This window comes from Rhipicephalus sanguineus, chromosome 1 (genome assembly GCF_013339695.2).
Source record: "Rhipicephalus sanguineus isolate Rsan-2018 chromosome 1, BIME_Rsan_1.4, whole genome shotgun sequence".
In the NCBI taxonomy this organism is placed as follows: Eukaryota; Metazoa; Arthropoda; class Arachnida; order Ixodida; family Ixodidae; genus Rhipicephalus; species Rhipicephalus sanguineus.
Window position 1 is genome coordinate 173774111 of NC_051176.1, and position 18543 is coordinate 173792653.

Sequence of the window (18543 nt, forward strand, 5' to 3'; positions counted from 1 at the left end):
GCATGTCATGTACAGCATGACTTACGTGCCACGCTCATGGAGCGCTGGTGGCCATTTCGCTAGCTTGCTCTACCCCGAAATTGGTATTGCGCGATGTGACTGTGTGGCGAACATAAAAACACGAGTTAACATGAAAATAATGACACGCATGTCATGTACAGCATGACTTACGTGCCACGATCATGGCGCGCTGGCGGCCGTTTCGCCAGCTTGATCTACCCCGGAATTGGTTTTGCGCGACGTGACTGTGTGACGAACATAAAAACACGAGTTAACATGAAAATCATGACACGCATGTCATGTACAGCATGACTTACGTGCCACGCTCATGTGGCGCTGGCGGCCCTTTCTCTAGCTTGATCGACCCCGAAGTTGGTATTGCGCGACGTTACTGTGTGACGAACATAAATAATAGGAGTTAACATGAAAACCATGACACGCATTTTCCTCAATGACATACAAGACGATGTATGCAGCTCTCTGCTGGCTGCTTTGCATTACATCGATTCCCACAATGCGTGGGATCTGCCCGCTTTTTTTTTTTTTCTGTTCAACTTTCCTAGCATAGTTTGCAGTTCTGGTATTTTTCAATTTTCCTGTGTATTTGTTGAAATGAACAGTGTAGCCTGTTCCAAATGGGCAAAAATCCATAACTGTACCCTCATTTGACCTCTTTCTCTCTCATATAGTGCCGAATACCATACCGACCTTCACATTTCACCATTTTCTCATCCACTGAAAGGTTCCGACGAGGTTAAAAGATAGCGTAGAAAAATCGTTCATGTGTTGCAATAGAGAAGACTTGTGGTGAAGCTTCTCGTAGGATGCGACGGTCGTCTTCTTCAGATCAGAGACACTCAAGAAGCCTTGAACCTTTTCCGTGGCATCACTGACGGTGGACGAAGATCTGGAAATATGTGCCGTCGACACCAAGACCAATGCAAGCGCGGGACTTCAACAATTATCATGTACACATGGAGTGCGACGAACTTGCTCATCTTCTCTTCAGTAACCTCCCTCCATGGATCCGTCCTTCTCACTGTATGTTGGCTTTTCGAAAGTATGCATCAATGCATACTTATCTGTGTGGTTGCATATCTCTCTGACGACTTCTGCGGTAAAAACAACGCGAAGACGCCGCCGCGCAGCACACTGGAGCATTGGGTCAAAGTGCGCTCCGCACTGTCTTCGCGAAGAGCACTGCGCTCTTTCTGCAGCCGGCGCCAAATGCTCCCGCCCGAATGAAGTTAACACCTTGCAGATAAGAGCTGTTATTTTAAGAACGCACCGGATACATTTACATCGACCCGCGGCAGCGATGAAACAACCCGAGGAGAAAACGAAACTCACCGGCGGATAGCTGCTGATGTTCTGGGGAGGTTTGACGCACTTTCGCCGTCCGTGCTGAAGCCTGGCAAATCAAAGTCGTCTTCCGCGTCTGTGGTGCTACCATCATCCAGAGATTCCCGCTCATATTAATCCTAATCCGTCGAAATTCGCCGTTTCTGTGGAGCATTCGCGAGCGGCGTCGAGGCGAAGTCTGAAACAACGAGCGCTCACCTACCCGACTGCGAACGAGCTTTAAAAATCTCCCCGCGGTGGAAAAAACAAACTCGCAAACAAAACTGGTAAAAAAACATGTTACTTTATGCTTTGTATTGCGTTAGCTGTCCAGAAACGCTCAGAGAGTGCCAAAACTTGATCTTGAAGTCATCGATAACATACTATCGATAGGAATAGGTGCGGCCACGAAAGTGTTAATCGAAGTAGTTTTTGTTTTAGTCAAGAAAAAAATTTTTGAAATTTAGTTCCACCATTGCATTATTTTGCTATGACTGAATTTACTGAACCGACTGAATTTACTGCACCAAAAAAGAGGTTACGTATTGGTAGCACCTGGGTTTCAGTTCCTTTTGTTAGTACTTTATAATACATATTACATATCAAGGAGATGATAAACAGAGATAAAAATATAACAATTAATACCATTGGCTTAGATGCCGAAATTCCCCAATAATGAATCGCGCTACTTATTGCATGCGGCTCTGAGAATCAATTGGCGTCAAAATAAGTTAAGTCTCAAAGTTCATGTAGACCGGAGAAAGGAGGCGTGGCCATTTATAGCAAATCCAAACAGAGTTCATCTGTGTATTCCGCAACGAAGGGCGCACGATACGACGACGCGCCGCGTGTTCAGGCAGTCCGTCCGTCGTCCGCGACAATACGGACGGGATATGCCAAGCTATTTTTCACATCCTTATTTGGATGGTTGCAGGCAGCAGATTTTGGTAATGTAGAATTTGTCTGTCTGGTAACATGCACTGTTTTACAGCTCCTATGAGATCACAACAGCCTCTTTTTGTGGCGTAGTTGTCCGGCGCTGCCGCCGCCGCCTTCGGTGTGCGTAAACAATGCAATAAATAATGTGATTCATTATTGGGGAATTTCGACATCTAAGCCAATGGTATTGTTATATTTTAGCTCTGTTTATCATCTCCTTGAAATGGAATATGTATTATAAAGTGCTAACAAAAGGAACTGAAAACCATGTGCTACGAATACACTACCTCTTTTTTTATGCAGTGAATTGAGTCGGTTTGTATTGCCCCCGTAGCAAAATAATGCAATGGTGGGACTAAATTTCAAAATTTTTTTTTCTTGACTAGTTAAACTTTCTGTGGACGAAGTTGTTATGATTCTCAACCGTATGCGCTTTTCTACTTATTTTTTCGTCGACCACCTTATGGTGCTGCAGACGTCTGAATATAGGCCAATGTAGCGTTTTTTTGCAAGTTCAGGATTTTATTTTAGAGCCTGTGCGCCGCACACAGGCAAAACAAAAACTTTAGGAGATAGTACGTTTTATGGTGAGTTCTCTAAAAGTAATTTATGTATATGGTCTATAATCGTCTTTTGTAAAAAAATTCCTGAAAACGCTGCAATTTACTGAATTTTACCTACGCGCTAAGGACTGAAAAATATAAAGCTACGCTAAGCAACTGTCCCATAATAAAAGTGCGATGCTCTAAAAACGCAAAAACAGCAAGTTTCAAATGAACGCGTGAAACTGTCCATTTAGAGCAAATTTTTCTTTCGTACCTTGTTTTCTACCATTTCGAGAAGTTCAAATGGCGCTCACGTGCCCGAAAAATTTTTGCCGCTCAAAATAATTTGGGAAAATACCGTAGAACTAATGTCTATATGTGCGTAATTTTCTGAGATTTTTTCAGAGAAATTGATTTTTGTCGAGCGGCCCCGGCTGGGACAATTGGCATGGAATGACCCACCTTGCATTTAAGGTTGAGTTTTAGTTTTAACGAAATTTCAATATAACGAAGTAAATTGCAGATTTTACCGACTTCATTATATCGAGGTTTAACTGTACTTTGGACTATTTAAATGGGATTGAGTCACTCATATTCCTTAAAATGCACACTAGAGAAGGACATCATCGGCAACACGGCATCGGCCTGTCTTAACATAAAACAAACTTCTGTTTTAATTAGGGAATTTAGCAAAAGCAATTGGGGAAAACCTGGAAAACTTGGGAAATTTAGAAATGTCAAGTTAGTAGACACCCTGAATCTGTCATTCAACCTTAAAGGGACACAATAGTGAAACACTCAATGAGTTTAGGCTGATAAGTTATACTTTCAGCTCTTTATTGTCGAAAATTTGATGATCATAGGTTCATTATTATGAGAGAAAATGAAAGCTGAATTTTTAAAATTTTGCTCCGGACAGCCCACGATGTAATCCTTGTAACATCTTGGATTTCAAAGTATTGTTTTGTATTTTCACCATGTTGGCTCTGAAAATGTTCTAGAAATGTGCCATGTTAAATCTCTGGATCCCTTAGAACTCAGTGTGCTCCATTTTATCGATAAGAACTCAGGCTATCAAGGGATTGCAGCCCCCCCCCCCCCCCCAGGCCTTACCTTTTCTGTTTCACCTTGTGCCTTCCAGGAGAAACAGTGATGTTTTTGGTATTGTGGGCACATAATTTACTAATAAAAATGAACTTTTTTTCTCTTTAGTCTTTTTTTTTTTAAGCACTTGAAAAAGTGAGCCTGTGTGCACGATTTTTAACTGGAAAAATTGCTAAATGACAGGTTTATAAACTGCTGCCAACTGGCTGATGGCCTGCTGTATGAAAATTCTGATGCCTTGCCCACTGTTTGAAAAAGATTAGGAGCTGTCTTTATGTGCTATATTCTTTGCACTTTGTGTTTGGCTCTTTAAAGAGCGTGTTATCATAGGAACTTAAATTCATTTCCACCCTAAAAGCATAACACAAAAGCCTGCACTGGCCTGTACATAGTAACCTCTTGTAAAATGTGATTTTTCAGGGCAAGAATCATCAGCTGCCTGTGGCTGGTGGCATTGATTTTACTGCCCCGGAGCTGCGTACTTTCAATGCTGAGGGTCCAACACCTGCCAGTGACATGTTTGCTTTTGGGTGCCTGATTCTATGGGTGAGCTGTTCACACAATGCTTCTAAAGTGACAAGAGCCCTGTCAAAGCTCAACGAAGCACTAAAGATTACATTTGCACCATAAGTAATGAATCTTTCCAGAAGTGTAGCTTTCCCATATGTCCAGGGGAAAGTGGGGTGGGGAGGTTGAACACCTTTGGCCACCTCTATTAGCAGTGCACCTGAACCTTTCTTATAGTGTGTTTCTCTTTCACACATACAGTCAAGTGCCGATTTTTCAGACATGCTTGAAAATTCGGACGCTTTCGTGGCATCATCACAAGCCTCATAGCCATGTATAAAAACATTTGAAATTTAGGGTGCTGGAGCTCTCCGAATTATGACTTTTTGACATTTTGCTCAAATTGCAGGTCTGAAACAGAATAATTGAAACCACCACTGCCACATGAATCATCTCACAGGCACGAAGCAGTGCTTTCGCGAGTCCATCCATTTGCAGCTGTGGTGTACAGTAGAATCTCGATGATACGATCACGGCTAATACGAATTTCGGGATGATACGAATTTTTCTGTGGTCCCGGCCAAGGCCCATTAATTTACAACGTGCTTGAGTACGGTTGTTACGAACTGATTTTTGACCCGCGTCGTTTGATACGAATAAACGCCGCCCCACCCAACGCAACGTTGGCCCCACCGACGGCCGCGGAAGATAGCAGCGTGCACTTACGGCGCTGGAATGCGTGCGGCGCCGCCGGTTTGGCACGTTGCCAGCGCCGCCGGCGAGCAGCGCGCGACAGCCTCCAAGATCTGCGTGTATCGGAGGCCGGAGTGTGCCTTTTGCTTTCTCTTGAAGATTACAGATGGCGCTGGCCACGTTTTTTTTTTGTTTTGTTTTTCTTGGTGCGGAGGCAGGCCGGCAGGCGGAGACGCCGGAGAGGGAGAGGCACGGCCCGCGGGAGCTTCTTTCTTCTATGCGTGCCGTCGGACGGAGTGGTTGTCGTTGCTGTGCTCGAGCCCGCGTTCTTGCTTTGTTGTGATTGTGCCTTTTTTGCCGAGTGGCAGCAAGCTATGTCTCGCAAGCGGAAAGCCCTCTCCTTTAAGGAGAAACTGGACATTCTTCGAAAGGTCGATGAGGATCCCAAAAGAAAACGCACGGAGTTGGCTAAGGAGCTAGGCCTCGCAACGTCGACATTAAGCACAATTGTTGGACAGCGGGACTCAATAATGAAGAATGTGCTTTCATTCAACGTCAACGCGAGGCAAGCGAAGACAGCCCAACACGTGAAGCTTGAAGAAGCTCTTCTGACCTGGTTTAAGGAGGTTACTGCAGCTGGTGTGAACATCGATGGCAAAGTGTTGCGTGAGAAAGCCGACGAGATCGCACTTGCTCTGCGCATCGACGGATTTCAGGCCTCAGGTGGGTGGCTGCACCGTTTCAAGACGAGACACGGTCTCGTTTACAAAAGCGTCTGTGGGGAAGCGAAGAAGGCTGACGAGACCGTTGTTAGCGACTGGCTTGCGAAGCTGCAGTCACTCATCTCTGGGTATGAGCCTCGTGATGTTTTTAACGCAGACGAGGCTGGCCTGTTTTTTAACCTTCAGCCTGAGAAGAGCCTTTGCTTAAAAGGCGAAGCGTGCCAAGGAGGCAAGAAAAGCAAAGAGCGAATAACGGTGCTTTTGTGCTGTAACGCCGACGGGTCGGAGAAACTTAAGCTGACGGTAATTGGCAAATCCCAAAAGCCTCGGTGTTTCAAGCGCGAGAGCCATTTGCCGTGCGTCTATCGCGCAAACAAAAAGGCGTGGATGACGGCGGCCCTGTTCGAAGAATTTCTGTCGCTCCTTGACAGAAGGATGGCCTGCAAGAATCGGAAGATTGTTTTGATTCTTGACCAGTGCGCCGCCCACCCGAGGCAAGTAACGCTCCAAAACGTCAAACTGATCTTTTTGCCCGCGAACACGACGACGCACCTGCAACCGCTTGACGCTGGAATAATAAAAAACCTCAAGCATCATTTCAAGGGCCTTCTTGTGCGCCGCCTACTTGCCAATATTGACAGAAAACACGAAGGCGACCTGCGAATAAGCCTCCTGGACGCCATCCATTTTATCGCTATGGCTTGGGATCGAGTAACGCCGACTACCATAGCAAACTGCTTTGCGAAATGCGGCTTCTTCAGGAGTTCCGAAGAGGTGCCCTCAGAGCAGGAAGAGCCAATTGAGGGTTGGGAACTGCTTGATGCTGGGTGTACAGCTGAAGACTTCTGCACGGCGGATGACAACCTCGCCACTTGTGGTGCGCGCACGGTGGAGGATATTGTTGAGGAGGCCACATGCGAGGTTGCCGATTCCAGCGATGATGGCGACAACATAGACGAGGGCGATGGTGAAGGACCACCACCGGCGGCTGAAACGCTGCACGCGCTCGACGTCCTGAGGCGTGCTATGGCCGCTGATGAAATCAGCGACGACACGTGCACGCGTTTTTACGGATTTCAAAGAAGTCTGCTGAGTGACTTCGCGAAAAAAAAGAAGCAGAAAGACATTAGAGATTTTTTCTGCAAGAAATAAATGTTTTTTTTATGTGTTCCTAAAAATGAGTTTGCCTCTGACTGTTAATTTAGCTAGTTTTACATGTGTTTCGGTGATACGAATTTCGGCTAATACGAATATTTTTCGTGACCCCGCGGGATTCGTATCATCGAGATTCTACTGTATTTTGAAAGTTAGCTTTGCCACAATGTCAAGCTGCCGCTGTCACGGTGTAGTGCGGCGATGACTTTACGGATAAGTACCGGAAATGCACATAGACGTGATGCTAGCACGTGGCAACCGCACTGATACGATTTAATTGCTGAAAGCTTGAGCTGTGTAAATAGCAAAATTTTGGGTGCGAAGCGAATTCGAATAATGAAGTGTGAGTGCGAATCGAATTGAATATTTTTCTAATATTTCTTGAATATTTTTTTAATACTTCGAAGTGAAATTGCAGAAAAAAATGGAGAGGATTCCTAGGCATATTCTTATGAGATAGCAACATGAAAGTGTTTCTTTTTGCTAGGTTGATGAAGCGCTGGCGGGGTGGTTTTTCATAGCTGTCTTATCAAGAATTTATTTTTATTTATTTATTTTCAAATACTGCAGCCCAGTTATGGGGCTATCGCAGGAGTGGGTACACAGCAAGAAATAATAAAAGGTACACAAACAAAAACAGGTGAATACACAAGTACATTGGCAGGTCATAGAAATACAAAAATTTTGTAAACAGAGCTATACAAACAATGAAAAGTAGCAAGGTTTATAGCACACCGTCTTTTAATGCCTTCAAAAATTCATCTTTCTGAAAAGACCGAATGTGACCTGGTATGAGGTTCCACATTTCAGTACATCAAGGAAAAAAGGTGTATTTGAAGAAGTCAGTGCGAGGATGAAACACAGATCAGTGATTCCACTCCTGCGCCAACTGCGCCAAAGTGCGCCAAATTGTATTTACTGCGCCATCCTGATAATATCGACGAAATTTGCGCCAAACTGCGCCAAAGTCTCGGGTTTGGGGCCGTCTATCACCGGCAATCGCACCGCCGGCGCGTCAGAACATGTGCAGCTCGATCTTGGGGCTGCCAATAAAGTCGCAATCATGGACCAAGAATTATTCCGCTGAATAAATGGCGCTCGCGCGTGCGTTCACCACGATGCCATGCACAGTGCCGACGCAGCTTCTGTTCTGCAAGTCGGCTGGACAGCAAAACGCGCTCTCCGCAGAGGCTCGTGACGTCTAGGCCTATCGGTAGCGAGAAAGTGCGACGGCGATACATCGGCGGACGTCGTCTGTTCCAGAAACGCTGCTGATAGCTCGTTTCAAGCGTCGCACGGCACGTAAGGAAAGCAATCATCAGTAATAACTACAGGAGTACCGCTAAAATGTCTGTCACTTCTGTTTCCGGACATCGCGGAATGAAATTTGGGATCGCTCGCAGTAGATATATGGGACAATATCGAATTTTCCTTGCTTCGCGTTTATGGAAGAGCGCGCGAATGGTGGAAACGCGTTGACACTTTTCCTCAGATATACTTTATCCATGGATCTTCATCCAGAAGAGCTTTTTCGTAATTCCTTCCGCCAGCACGTCCGATTTTGAAATCACCCTGCGGTAAATATCCACTAAAAGGCACTGCCCTTTCGAACTTACGTGCTAGGGTTCCAATTCGAATTTTTTGCTTGCTTTTTTAAAAATGTCATCTCATTAGTAAAATCGTATCTCCTGGTCGGAGCAGCCGCAAATGCGCAGCTGTCAGTAGCGGGCCCGTCGCTGACAGCCCACAGTGAAGCGGCTACGCCATGTCATACGTCCGCCCCTCACTTTCGGGGGTCAATAGCTAACGGTTAAAAAAGTCAGTTTCGCTTAAGAGCGAAGCAATGAATGCGATACCAAAAAATTGTATTGTGAAACGAAGTAAGACTAGCAGCTAACTCTTTTGGATCCGATCTCGCGTAACTCAACAAAACGCTGGTTTAAGGGAATATGGCCCCTCCAGGAACCGAAGCGTTTTCTTGCTCTGAGTTATCTAAACGCGAAGTAATAGTTGAGAGCACAGCAAGTTTACGAGCCGTCTCCTGATGCCTCGACATAGCGCGCGCTCAAGCGACTGCGCCCTTCGAACGATGCCCCCCCCCCCCCCTTCAGCTCCCCTGGCGTCCCTTCATGCTCCTTACGAAAGACGGGCGGGGCGTTTCCTCTCTGTTTGATGAGCAATCCACGGCAGGCCCGCACGCGGGAAGATGTTATCTCATGCGCTGTCCGTGCGACGGAGACAGACGGCCGGATAGTTTAATCTCCGCTTCAGCAGCGTTCGTCGCCAGCGCTCGCGAGCTTTTACCCGCGGCTAGAATGCGCGTGGTGATGTTAATAATTTGGACTTTATACGGAAAATTACGGCGACGGCAAAAATCCGCCGAGAGTGTCCATATAATTGCTATCGCCAGGGTCAATGTACGGGGCAGATTTTGCCCGCCCCCCCCTCTTAGATGATTAGGGAGGGGCGGCCGCCCCCCCCCCCCCCCCCCTGTGCGCACGCCTATGCTGCTGAGATAATTTTTTCCATGAGATTTGCAATGAATCGAAATATTTCTAGCTTTCATAAGAGCCCCATAATAATACTCAGGTGATTGAATGTTAATGCAATATGCTCAAGTATTGCACTCCAGGATGTAAAATTCGCTGCTCCAAAGTGCTCCCAGATGCAAAATTATCTGCTCTAAAGTGCTCCCAGATGCAAAATTATCTGCTCCAAAGTGCTCCAAGATGAAAATTTTGCTGCTCCAAAGTGCTCCAAAACGGAAATTTTGCTGCTCCAAAAATTGCTCCAAATCAGAAGTCCTCGGTAGCATCACTGACAGATACATTAAGTGCATGGCTCTTTCTTGTGGGTGATGGTTTGGCTGGTGGTATGTAGTTGTTGAGGCAATGTAGAGGCCGAATTGTATTTACGTACATGATGTGGTGCAACCAAAGTGTTGCTGACAACACTTTACACGTGATAGGCAAAGATGCCATTTCCTCAGCCTCTCATCCTCTTTCAACTTCTGTGGAATCCCAACTGATGTGGCGGACAAGGGTGTGCTCCCTTTAAGTCCGCAGTTCCAAATCTGCCTCGTAGACGTCGATGTATAAAAACATCTGAAATTTTGAATGCTGAAAAGCTTCGGCGTCCGATTCCTGCCCAAATTTTAGGTCCAAAACAGCATTAACCCCTTGGGGGTTTTCACCGTACATGTACGGCAGAAGCTTCCTGTTACCAAAGGGTTTTCGTCGTACAGGTACGGCATAGTGTTTATTTTTAAAATGCGCACCTTTTTCTATCATTTCTCTTGCTTGGCCTGTGCTGCCACACTTCTGGTATGCGTGGAATTTTTTTCATACGCGGATGTCTCTCCGTTGTATTTTATTTTTGCTTCCCAAAACGACGCGCCGGCTATCCCTTGCTCATTCGAGCGCGTTCATGGTGTAGCTGGTTTAAAGTGCGCGCCTTTTTCGCTGATTTCTCTTGCTTTGCATATGCTGCCACGCTTCGGGAATACGCGGAATTTTTTTCATGCGCCGATGTCTCTCCATTGTTGCTTCTTTTATGCTTCGCAAAACGGCATGCCGGCTATCGCTTGCACAACGGAGCGCACCCGCGGAGTGGTTTGTTTCAAACGTGCGCCTTCTTGGATCATTTCTCTTGTTTGGAATGTGCTGCCACACTTCGGGAATACATGGAATTTTTTTAATGCGCCGATGCACCTCCGTGCGCCGATGTCTCTCAGTCTTTTTTTTTTTTTTTTTTTGCTTTCCAAAGTGGCACGGCGGCTTTCAATTGTACATCAGAACGCACGCACGCGGTTTGGCAGGTTTCGGTTTCGTCCTTCAGCTGGTTTTCGCTTGTTGCGCCCGCAAAGCTGATGGCTGTTTAGTTTCTAATCTCTCAAAAAGTGACCACTTGTTACTCTCTCATTTATTGCTCCCTGGGGCGCGATTACATCTGTTTCTGTGCGGCGCTCAATTACACAAACGACGCCGCCGTGATTGCGTTTCCTGTTTTGGGGTCTCGGAAAAACTAACTACGTCTTGTAGGCAATAAGACGAAGGATTACTGCAGCTTTTTCACTCGTTTTGCTTTCCGGATGGGCGCACAACCATAGAGTTTTCTTCCGTGTGCTCACTGACACAGTTCGCTTACGCTATGGAAGTGCGCGCCAGTTACTCAGCTGCCGGTGAGTCGAGCAGCGATTCTTCCGATGCCGACTATTCCCCATGTGCCGAATCAGAATCTGATTCATTGGATTTCAGTTTGTCAGGCGAGGATTTTTTGACGAGTTCAGACTCCGATGACTATCAAGGAGCGACATCTGAAAAGCGTGCGCGGCGAGCCATGCTTCAAAGACTATCACGCGCTGAAAAGTTTTTGGTGTTAGAGCACAAACATTTTTAACCGGAAAAGTGCTCTGGTGCGCTTATTTTTGTATGTCTGTGAGCTACGTTTAATAATATGCATAATTTTTATTTATAAAAAACTGTTAAGCTTCTTTTTTTTTCAGGATTTTGCTGGATTTTACTACGAATAAAGCATGTGTATGTAACAACAGAAATGACTTTTTTGTCACTTTACAGTCACGAAAAAAATTTTAGATAATTTTTTTCTTAAATAGAATCGTCTGAGGAATTTATTTCAGCAATAAAAAAATTACACATTTTTGGACTGGATTTCACGAAAAAATTCGACCCTCAAAGGGTTAATTGAGCCCCCACCTCTGCCACATCTTTCATCTCCATGTTGGAACCAGCGTTTTTTTTTTAATTAATACATTTGCGACTGAAGCGGAGCTTGAAAGACAGCTTTCCTGCAGTACAGAGGTGCGATGAGGTGAAGCATATTGAAAATCTAGGGACCACTTCCATTCGGACATAGACTGTGTCTTGCCTAAGTTCTTCCGTAACGGCGCTTGAAAGGCAGCTTTGCCGCAATACGAGAGTGTGAGGTGAAGCATATCAAAAATCTGAAGGGGTCACTTTCAATCGATGTTGACTGTATTTGTCTTTGGGAAGTTCGAATAGTTCAAATGGTAAAATTCGAATGCGAATCGAATCCAATAGCAAACACTATTCAAAAAAAATATTCGTAATTTCGAATATTCGCACACTTCTACTGAAAACCCTATTACAATAAGCATTTCAGCTAACTTCTCGGTAGGGCATGTGGCCTATTGCAGTTGTGAGCACACTGCATGTTTTTAATGTGCGAAAACACAAGTGCGGTTTGCCGTGATTCATTAGTGCCTCTTTGTGTGAGACCACTAAGTGCGCCGTACAGATCAGTTGCTTTCAGGAATGAAAGCAGCTTGCCATCGCTGCGGCCGTGTGCGGTCAGGAACTGAGTAGCATGACGAACACGCACTGCTAGGGTGCTTGCTAAGTACGGCACAGCAAGTGCCCTGGCAGTGACAGCGTGAGCTTAGTAGGCAACGTGCTACACACAAATAGGAAGGATTGGCTGGGTTCCCTGAAGGTACCGTATGTAATCACGAGAACCTGTGCGAGTACTGAAATGCCTGATAAGTGTACTGGTAGGCCTTGAGAGCTATTTCAGATGTGGCTATGGCGATTTGACCGCCTGAGCGAAGTAAACAGGCGTGAATTCGTTTTTGTGGACGGTTTCGCGGTCTCTAGGGAGTCCGAAAAATCGGATGTTGACTGTGTATATAGTTGACAGGCCTTCATAGAGTGGGAAGAGCTTCGTGGTTCAGTAAAATTCTAGTAATTCAATATCGGTGAATTAAAATTAATAAAAAAATTAAAACTGATTGGTAAGTCCCAGCAGATTTATGTCTACTCTCATAGAAAAAAAAAGTCAAAGTTCAGTTTCCTGGCAATGTGCAACAGTTACTTCAGACTTATGTCATAATAAATATTGAGCAAATAAAGCCCTAGTTTAATGCATTGCTAGCCACCGTAATGATGTGATCTTTTCAGCCAAGCGTGATATATTTGGCCCATAATGCACAATGAGCAGCCTTTCAGTATGCTGTCATAATGTGCCTTCAATAGATAAGCAAATTAATAGCCAGTAAAGAATTAACCTTTTCATGGCAATCTTCACAACTAATGACCAGCACGAAATGTTTGGCTTTTTGTGATAATCAGATATTTCACAGGGCTCGGAAGTGTTATTATCCTTTTTTTTTTGCGTTTATTCGGTCAGTGATCAGTAATCTACAAGACACCGCTTCCAGAAATACACGTTAATTCATGTGGCCTCACCGATACAATACAGTTGCCAACCAAGAATATTGACATTCTTATTTTGGACCTTATAGCATGCCGCTTGAGAGTACAGATTTCATGCCATTTGATATGCACGACCACATGTCAATATTACCAACCAAGTTGACAAAGTCGAGCAAGAAAATCAATACTTTGATACAACAATGGTGCCTATTTGGAACTGAAAATAACGATCTGCTTATTTACCTTGTATGCCAGTCCATAGGTCGGCAAACTCACTCATGAGTCGACTCATTCAGACTCACTCAGACTCAGATCGGGCCGTGAGTCTGAGTCTGAGTGAGTCCGGCTGAGTAATATTTTGGCACGTTTGAGTCGGAGTGAGTCCGGTTGAAGACAATATTAGTGAGTCTGAGTCCGAGTGAGTCCGGTTGAGGAAAATATTGGTGAGTCTGAGTCCGAGTGAGCCTTAAGTCCAAAATATATTTCTTGAGTGAGCCCGAGTGAGCTCCACCTTTTGTTGCCGACTTATGGTGCTATCTACTCATCTTCAGCATTACTATCAACCTTATATCTGCTTAAGTTTATACTCAAGTCTATTCACACATATCTCAGCACACTAGCATTCCTGCGCCACCTCAATATTTATTGATCAGAGGCGCGAGTTAGGGAAGGGGTGGCATGACCTCCCCCCCGCAAACTCTTTCATGGGAAGTTCTTGATAAAACTATCTTGTGTGAGTCGTGTATTTTATAAAAATGCCCTTACCTGATTGATATGTGATAATGAATATATATGATATATGATGATAACTCGTATTTGATGGTACAAGGTCAAAAGACGTATTGTAGATCTCTGATTATGTGAGTATTGGCGTTAAAGAGGATTGACACCATGATCGAAAAAGCTAATTTTACGTCAACGGACTCATGAGTCGACTCACTCAGGCTCACTCAGACTCAGGTGAAGCCGTGAGTCTGAGTCTGAGTGAATCCGGCTGAGTAATATGTTTGTGAGTTGAGTCTGAGTGAGTCCGGTTGAGCATAAGTTTAGTGAGTCTGAGTCTGAGTGAGTCCGGCTGAGGAAAATTTTGGTGAGTCTGAGTCCGAGTGAGCTCCAATTTTTTTGCCGACCTATGTATGTAGTGATTCCACTACTGCGCCAACTGCGCCAAAGTGCGCCAAATTGTATTTACTGCGCCATCCTGATAATATTGACGAAAATTGCACCAAACTGCGCCAGAGTGTAGGGTTTGCGGGTGTCTATCACCGGCAATCGCACCGCTGGCGCGTCAGAACATCTTGGGGCCGTCAAAGTTACAACCACGGGCCAAGAATTGTAGTGTACACGTACCTCACAGGAGTACGGCCACTAGCGTGGGTTCGGACTCGGCGAGCCACAGGGCCGCGTTTGCCGTCGCCTCGCGTGAACTAGCGCGCCGCTGCACACGTATGTTCGAGCGCAAAGGCGCCGAGCGCAACGCGGCAAGTACACAGTACGGCTCTCGAGATCCGCAACAGTTTATTGCCTGCGGCAACACCACAAAACGCCGTACAACGCCCGCTCCCAAAGGCGGCGGGAGAAGCAAACAGGCTTCACCACGCCACGGGCGAAAGTACAACACAAAGGGTGCCGCTAGCACGTCTCCGCGGGCAACGGGCTCACGGCGACACGCCGCTGAGAGAAAACGGGTCTCTCGCGACTATGCTGCGTACTCTTACGATACGAGACCACAGGACCCGATCGCTCGAGTGAGGGCAAACTCCGCTCGCGTTGGCTTCGATAGGTACGGTTTCGGCGTAGTATGACCACGCGCGAATGCACCGCACCGCTCTTCAGCCTAGCGTTCGGAAAAGGACAACGTAAGGTAAGCGCTCGCCGCTGGCGCAAGGCACCGTTAGCGAGTTCCGTCCGAGCGAGCCCAAACGAGGAGCCGACGGATGGGAGAGAAAATACGTGCTTACCCTACGAGGTCCCGAGAGGGTCTACCCCTCGCTGCGCGAAACGTCTCGCGGGACACGAAACCCGAGCGCAGCGCCCCCCATCGAGGTCCAGCGCCAGGAGAGAGGAGGTTAACGTCACTCCCCGCTCGCCCAGCGCCGTAAGACGGCGGAGGAGAGGAACGGCATGATCGGACGTGGGGATGGCAGAAATAGGCGAAAACCAGCGCAATGGCGACGGGCAAGCCTCAATCCCCACAGAATTATTACGCCGCATAAACAGCGCACGCGCATGCGTGCCGAGTAAGCCATGACGCCATGCACGGTGCCGACGCAGCTTCTGTTCTGCAATTCGGCTTGACAGCAAAACGCGCTCTTCGCAGAGGCTCGTGACGTCTAGGCCTATCGGTAGCGAGAAAGTGTGGCGGCGATTCATTGGCGAACGTCGTCTGTTCCAGAAACGCTGCTGATAGCTCGCTGCAAGCGTCGCACGGCACGTAATAAAAGCGATGTTGAGTAATAACCACATGCGTGCCGCTGAAATGTCTGTCACTTCTGTTTCTGGTCATCGCGAAATGAAATCGGGGATCACTAGCAATAGAATATATGGAACAATATCGAATTTTCCGTGCTTCGCGTCTATGGAAGAGCGCGTGAACGGTGGGACAGCATTAACTCTTTTCCTCAGATATACTTTATCCATGGTTCTTCATCCAGAAGAACGTTTTCGTAATTCCTTCCACCAGCACATCCGGGTTTGCAATCTGCGGTAAATACTCCTTAAAAGGCCCTGCCTTTTCGAGCTCGTGAGTGCTAGGGTTCCGATACCATTTTTTTCTTGCATTTTTTAAGTCAGTTTCACCGCTAGGGTGAAGCAATGGATACGATAGCAACGATCCGATCTCGCGTAACTCTACAAAACGCTGGTGTAAGAGAATACGGCCGCTCCAGGAAGAGATGCTCTTTCCGCACAGTCTGTTCGCGTTGAGAGCGCAGCACGTAGAAGGGTGTACGAGCCGCCCGCGCATGGCTGCCGATAGCGACCGCGCCCTTAGAATCAAAGTTCATAGTTGCTTCTCTAGCGACCCCCCCCCCCCCTTCCCCTCGCGTCTTTTCATGCAAGTTCAAGAGGGGCGGGGCGTTTCCTCTCTGCTGCGACGGCAGGCCTACCGAGCGGGGTGATGTTATTGCATGCGCCCTCCGAGCGATGGAGAGGGCCGGCTCGTTTGATCTCTGCTTCAGCCTCGTTCGTCGGCCCCGCTCACGCGCTTTTACTCCTGGCAGAACATACGATGCGCGGGGGGATGCTATCAATTCGGACTTTATACGGGACATGACGGCAAAAACCCGTCGAGAGTGTCCATATAATTGCTATCGCAACAAAATGTAATCTCATTAATAAAAAAACGCCAGGCCTGCGCTGAAACCGCAGCACAGTCACAGCGAAAGCTGGAAGAGCGGCGTTTCTAGAGCCCATTGTAAGCTCTCTTGGGGCTACAATACAAGTACACTAGAATGGTACCCACTACGCCAAAAATCACAATTTTTGTGAAGTTAAGAAGTACCTACTAAGCCATTATTCGTCATTCTGCGGAGAAGCGAGGCACCAGCTACACGTCTGTAAGGTATTATGTGCACTTTGTTGACGCGACGACTGATGACGATGAAGAATTATGGCTCAGCCCTTCGTAATGGGTTGGAAGCTTTAAACGGCCCACCAGTTATGTAATTTGCATTGGGTGACGCCCGCTCGCTATTTCCCTCTCCTGTCATGCCGTATAACATACGTTGACGTGAGACGGGGGGGGGGGGGGGGGGGAAGAATTTTACTGAGACCCCGAGGAAATGGATCATGCGCTTATGGGCTTCCTTGGCAACCAATACAAGTGCGCTTGCGAGGAACCCACTACGCTCTAAATTATTGTAATTTTACTGAGACCCCGATGAAATGGATCGTGCACTTATGGGCTTCCTTGGCAACCAATACAAGTGCACTTGCGAGGAACCCACTACGCTATAAATCATTCTAATTTTACTGAGACCCCGAGGAAATGGATCGTGCACTTATGGGCTTCCTTGGCAACCAATACAAGTGCACTTGCGAGGAACCCACTACGCTCTAAATCATTGTAATTTTTGAGAAGTAGGGCAACAGGCACTGTGCCATTTTTCGTCATTCTACGGAGAGCCGTGGTACCTGCCAAACGTATGTAAGGCATTATGCGCACTTTGTTGATGCTGTGCCTGATGACGACGAAGAATTATGGCAGAGCCATTTGTAATGGGTTGGAAGCATTCAACAATTAACCTACTCGTTGCGCAATTCGCATTGTGTGACGCCTGGTTACAGAATTCGCGTTGTGCGACGCTCGGTGTTTATTTTACTCTTCTACCACGCTATATTGCATATGTTAATGTGGTTCCTTCCCGACATGAAGCCTGTATAGGACCTTTTTGCAAAGCAGTTTCAAGCACCGGCATGGCTCAGAGGTTGAATACTGGGCTCCCACGCAGAGGGCCCAGGTTCGAACCTCGTTCCATCCTGGAATTTTTTTCTTATTTCGAGCGATACTGGTTACGGACACCGGCGGCGGCGGACAACTACGGCGCCAAAAACGGCCGGTGAAATGATCTCATAACAGCTTTCGTTGTAAAACATGTCTCCTGGTCGGATCAGCCGCAATTCCGTTTTAATATGCGCAGCTGTCAGCAGCGGGCCCGTCGCTGACAGCCCGCAGTGTAGCGGCTACACCATGTTACACGTCCGCTGCTCGCTCGCTGTCCAGGGTCAATAGCTCACGGTTAAAAAACTCAGTTTCGCTTTAGGGCGAAGCAATGAATGCAATACCAACAAATTGTATTGTTATACGAAGTAAGGCTAGCAGCTTACTCTTTTGGATCCGAGCTCGCGTAACTCAACAAAACGCTGATTTAAGGGAATAGGGCCGCTCCAGGAACCGAAGCGGTTTTCGTGCTGCGAGTTCTCTAAACGCGAAGTGTTGTGAGCACAGCAAGTTTAGGAGCCGTTTGCTGATGCCTCGAGATAGCGCGCGTGCCAGTGACTGCACCCTTCGAGCGATGCAGTCCTCCCCACCCTGGCGTCCCTTCATGCTCCTTACGAAAGACGGGCGGGGCGTTTCCTCTCTGTTTGATGAGCAATCGACGGCAGGCCCGCACCGGGAAAATGTTATCGCATGCGCTCTCCGTGCGATGGAGACGGCCGGCTCATTCAATCTCCACGTCAGCCGCGTTCGTCGACAGTGCTCGCGTGCTTTTACGCGCGGGTAAAATGGGCGGGGTGATGTTATCAATTTGGACTTTATACGAAAAATTACGGCAACGGCGTTGGCAAAAACCCGTCGAGAGTGTCCATGTAATTGCTATCACAATAAAAAAAATGAGGAGCCAT

General features: G+C 46.8%; 1 protein-coding gene across 4 annotated transcripts in view; it reads left to right on the forward strand.

Annotated features, from left to right (window-relative positions):
• LOC119380289 (serine/threonine-protein kinase 31-like) overlaps positions 1–18543 on the forward strand; it is a 304021-nt gene that overhangs the window by 254920 nt on the left and 30558 nt on the right. For all 4 annotated transcript variants that reach the window (XM_049417828.1, XM_049417833.1, XM_049417831.1 and 1 more), the window contains exon 24: positions 4350–4475. In XM_049417828.1, the coding sequence (XP_049273785.1) occupies positions 4350–4475 (126 nt within the window). The remainder of the gene's footprint in view (positions 1–4349; positions 4476–18543) is intronic.